The sequence below is a fragment of the Amblyomma americanum genome, chromosome 5 (assembly GCF_052857255.1).
Source record: "Amblyomma americanum isolate KBUSLIRL-KWMA chromosome 5, ASM5285725v1, whole genome shotgun sequence".
In the NCBI taxonomy this organism is placed as follows: Eukaryota; Metazoa; Arthropoda; class Arachnida; order Ixodida; family Ixodidae; genus Amblyomma; species Amblyomma americanum.
This window is the reverse complement of record NC_135501.1, coordinates 78,203,827-78,208,759: the sequence shown is the minus strand read 5'-3', so window position 1 is coordinate 78,208,759 and position 4,933 is coordinate 78,203,827. Positions and strand designations below refer to the sequence as shown.

At 49.3% G+C, this 4,933-nt stretch overlaps 1 protein-coding gene across 1 annotated transcript; it reads left to right on the top strand.

Moving 5' to 3' along the window:
* Nucleotides 1–3,815: 3,815 nt before the first annotated feature.
* Nucleotides 3,816–4,547, top strand: LOC144133987 (uncharacterized). The gene is made up of 3 exons (XM_077667016.1): nucleotides 3,816–3,895; nucleotides 4,170–4,252; nucleotides 4,314–4,547. The coding sequence occupies exons 1-3, from the start codon at nucleotides 3,865–3,867 to the stop codon at nucleotides 4,545–4,547; spliced, it is 348 nt and encodes a 115-aa protein (XP_077523142.1). The 5' UTR covers nucleotides 3,816–3,864.
* Nucleotides 4,548–4,933: the final 386 nt, after the last annotated feature.

Below are 4,933 nucleotides of genomic sequence, written 5' to 3'. Positions count from 1 at the left end.
GAACCACCGTGGTCTCCTCGCGGCGCCTCTGGTTCGGCTGCGGCTGCGCCTTTGCTGCTGTTGTCCTTGGGGACGTCCTCGCAGTTCGCTGGCCGTCTTGAGCCGTTGCTTGCAGTCCCGCGTGCCCGCCACGTGGTTGCCCCCGCAGATCCGGCATTTAGGAGTGCATTGGTGTTGCTAAGCTGGGTTTTGGCAGCCGCATTGCTTGCAGGCCTTGGCCCCCGGGGCCGGGCAGACGTCCGAGCGGTGGCCCTGCTGGCAGCATACGTAGCATACTTGTCTCGTCGGGCGGTACGGGTAGCACCCCATTTCTCCACCGTAGTAGAGTACTCGTTTCGGAGTTATGGGGCGTCAAAGGTGATGACCGCCATGCTTGATCTTCCCAACATCCTAGCTGCAAAGATCATGACTCCTTGTCTTCGTACCCTAAGGGTCGCTTTGAGTTCTTCCGGCGAGGTTCCCGGGATTTTTATGGAATAAAGCATCCCATCTGTAAATGCCGCCGTGTGGAGCTGGATAAGAGCGACAAGGTATTGTGAGGTGGTGGTAATGTCACGCAGCGGAGTTTGTAGAATGTGGTGATTTGGTGATATATATAAAGAACCGATAGGGTCTCTTGCGCAGGTTTGAGTGCCTGATCGTAAGGGGTCCGGGAGGAAAGTTCTCGGGCCAGTGCATGAACGCGCTCATTACCGGGGATCGAGGCATGCCCAGGGATCCACAACAGAGTAACGGTTCGGTAGAGAGATGTGCCTGTGGCAAGAATACGCTCTGTGGCCGGTGTCGCCACGCCCTTTAGGTAATGGCATCATGCGGCGTGGGAATCAGTGCCAATTTCGGTTACGCTTTTGTCAATGGTGGAGCGGGCCAGCGCAAGTGCAATGGAGGCTCCTTCCGCCTCTGCAGGTGAATTAGTTTTGATAGTGGCGGCGGCCCCCACAGTGCGGTCTTCATAGGCTGCGACTGCCGTGAAGAATCCTACTTTAGAATTTTCTGCCACGTCGACATAAAGAATATCGGAGCGGATGCTGTATGTTTTGGTGAAATAGCCAACTCGAACCTACACTGATGGAGGCTAGAGCTCATATAGCGCAGTAGGGGCTTCTGATAAATGTGGTCCTATTTGCGCACAGAAATCATATACGGTGGAGGACTTGTTTCGTGGGAATGGTTGGATTGAGACGGAACTATCGCAGTAGGCATTGTCCTGTTTCTGTGCGCTTCAGGCGGACTAATTGGTTGGTGCGTTGAGCCTCTATTGATTCGATAACGGTATTGTGAGCACCGGTGGCCAGGAGTCGTTTCGTGATAACCGTCCGTGGAAGACGTTGGGCGGAGGTGACAGCCGTGCGTATTAGGATGTCTGCCTGTTGCGTTTGGCGCTGAGTGTGTATGTGGTATGGGAGGTGGTGTGTAATGCGGCTAATGATTAATGCGTTTGTCATATTGAGGGTCTCGAGTTCAGGCAGCCCATAATAGCGTGCTGCCACCCGCCTGATTAGTGCAGCGACCTGTTTGGTCGGCCTTTGCAAGACCTGAAGGATGGCGGTTGCATCGAGTGGGTTGTCAATAGGAAGGCCAAGAGTGCTCTTCTTAGACACGATTGGCACTGTACCTGCTTACATGTGCATTTCAAGGGCGGGGGGGGGGGGGGGGTGGGGGGTCACGGGGAAGCAGTTTCAGCTGCAAGAGTTCTGATTTATTTTGAGAGCAACGAAGGCCTTTGTTTGCTAAACGGGTGGTTGTGATGTCTATGGCAGATTGCAGGATATCGTGGGCTGTTCCAAGGAATCATTCCGTTGTCCAGAGGGTTATATTATCTGCGTATATGGCTGTGTGGAGCCCTGAGATAGCAGCAAAGGTCTTTGCCAGTGGCGCTAGGGCAATGTTAAAAAATAAATGTGATAGGACCCCCCCCCCCCCCCCCCCGTGGTGGCACACTGGTTAGGACGCTCGGCTACTGACCCGGAGTTCCCGGTTTCGAGCTCGACCGCGGCTGCTGCGTTTTTATGGAAGGAAATCGGTAAGGAGCCCGTGTGCTGTGCGCTGTCAGTGCACGTTAAAGATCCCCAGGTGCTCGAAATTGTTCCGTAGCCCTCCACTGTGGCACCTTTTTTTTCCTTTCTTCTTTCACTCCCTCTTTTATCCCTTTCCTTACGGCGAGGTTCAGGTGTCGAACGATATAAGAGACAGATACTGCACCATTTTGTTTCCACCAAAACCAAATAATAATATTATCATAGGACCACCCCTTGTAGGGCTCCCCGTTTAGGGAGTGGGAAAGGCTGCGTTACAACATCCCCAAGGTGGAGTTCTGCCGTACGTCCCTGAAGGACGACCCGAACATATTGCCATGTGTGTTTGCCGCGGCACACGGTGGCTAATGTCGTCAGAATATGGTCATGGCTTATTGTGTCCAAAGCCTTGCGAGTATCCAGGGCCATATGGCTCACGTAGCGGCTTTACGGCGGTTAATGTAAAAGCGAGACTTTTTAGGCGAGAAATACGTCTTGCGCCGAGATGTTAGGACGGAAGCCAAATTGTACGTGGGAGAGAGAGCCTTTTGTTTCTAGGAACGGTTGCAGGCGACTGAGAATGACATGCTCGAAGAGCTTGCCGACACAGCCCGTTGAGTAGATGGAGCGCAAATTTTGAAGGGTGAGGGGTTTTCCCTGTTTGGGTATAAATCGCATGCTGTGTCATGGGTCCCGGCTGATGGGAGCGTCCCGGCGTGCCACTGGTTATTAAAGAGCTCCGTGATTTCATCGAGGGAGGCCGTCCAGATTGAGCAGTGCCTTGTACGTTATGCCATTCGACCTCGGCGCCGCAGAACGGTGAATACTTAAGAGCTCGGCGGACTTCGTTTAAGGCAATGTTGGCATCAAGTTCCGGGTTAGGTGGAAGTAGATTGGGTTGATCTGCTGAATGAAGGGATGTGGGTATATAAGTGTCCCGCAGTGCCCAATTACTTATGTGCCCTTTTGGAGCTTTCGTTGTATTAGAAGTTGTATGTTTGTCTCTGTCTGAAAGTTAGTGGTTTTGCGACTAACGTTGCGTGGAGTCCGTGGCAGCGGCGCAACGCGCTGCCGCCTGAGGCTCCTAAAGACGAAGCTGATTTTAGTTTATTTTTTAAATATTTTTTCTTGCATTTTTATTATCACCGCTTTATCATCGGTATGAGGTGCAATTTGTCTATTATATTTCTTATTCTTTATTTTTGTTTTATTGATTTATTTTTGATTATTAATTGGTTCGGGGGAAAGGAAATGGCGCAATATCTGTCTCATATTTCATTGGACAGCAGAACCGCGCCGTAAGGAAAGGAATAAAGGAGGGATTGTTTGAAGAAAGGAAGAGGTGCCGTAGTGGAGGGCTCCAGAATATTTTCGACCACCTGGGGATCTTTAACGTGCACTGACATCGCACAGCACACGGGCGCCTTAGCGTGTTTGCTCTATAAAAACGCAGCCGCCGCTTTATTTTTACTTTTAATTCGTTTTTCATTTTTTTCAGTTTTCTTATATTAATACTCTTTTATGGTTAGCATGATATGCGATTTCTATGATTTTGGGTACTTTCCCACTCCTGGGCTTTTTGCTGCCGACGATGACAGCACGAAAATTTCCTTGGACTGTAGAGGTATGCAGCCTCGCTGCAGAAAATCAGCTGTGGTTCAACTACTGTAACCCTTTGCGGCATGGCGTCTACGATTGTGCACGCCACTTTTCGCGATTTTTAGTGCGGCGTCTAGCGCAGTTTCGTCCACAGGACTGATGCAAACGAGACTTGAAATTCCTGCTTTTAATATAGCTAGCGCCACCTCTTGTTGAAAACGAGAATTGTTCACCCAAACAAGCAAAGAAGATGGCCGCCGCCACGTTCTACGGTGCGCCAAGTGAGTGCTGTCAAGTTTTCATTGTCTTACGCACTGCAGTGCATTCGTGAATAATAATTTTTGATATGAATGTGTAGAGAAAGACATGTAGATCACTAGGAAATTAAAAATTTGTGCTACAGTATACTCTGACATCTGAATTAGCTCCCGCCCCCACGTGTGTGCACATTTGTGCACGTCGTGCTTCAACTAGACTCGATCGCGAAATTGTTCGCCGTGCTTCCTGAGTGTCATAGTATAGTCATTTTATATGCAAGCGCAATTATTTTTATAGATATCCAGAACCATGGGAGGAGTCGATGCAAGCCTCCGAATTCAGTAGCTGACCGGCTTTTTACGTCAACTTTGAATGGAGCGGTGAGTAGAAAATTCGCTTTGATGCCTTCTGTATTGCAATGTTCTTTAAATAATATTTCAGGTGAATGATGATGAGGACGTTCCGGTGGCTTCTAGCGATGAAGCTGTGATTGAGGAAACTGGTGATGATGAACGCCAACCACCGTCAAAGAAAAGCAGAATGGTCAAGTGGTGCCGAAAAAAATTCGAGCCAGACAACATCGACTGCGTCTACCAGCCACGTGGTGCTTCCCTCCTATGGATCCACTCAAGTACTTCGAATGCTAATTTACCAACTCTGGTTTTGAAGAACTGACAAAGAACACCAATGTCTATTATATGCAAAAGATTGGTACCGAACTTTCTTGCACTCTTGAAGAAATCAAGACTTTTTTTGGAATACTAGCCTACATTGGAGTGCTGAAGTTTCCAAGAATTCGGATGTACTGGAGCAATGGCACTCGCATCCCTGTAATCGCAGACTCGATGTCTGTGAACAGATGTTTTAAGATCAGGGCAGCTTTGCACATAACTGACCAGAACGAGCCCCGAGATCCATCGTCGGCGAACAAATTTTGGAAAGTTAGGCCACTGCTTGATAGAATTAGGAAGCGCTGCCTTGAACTTGAGGTACTTGAGTAGAACAGTATTGACGAGCAGATGGCGCCATTCTCAGGGAGGGTACCAGCGAAACAAGTAATC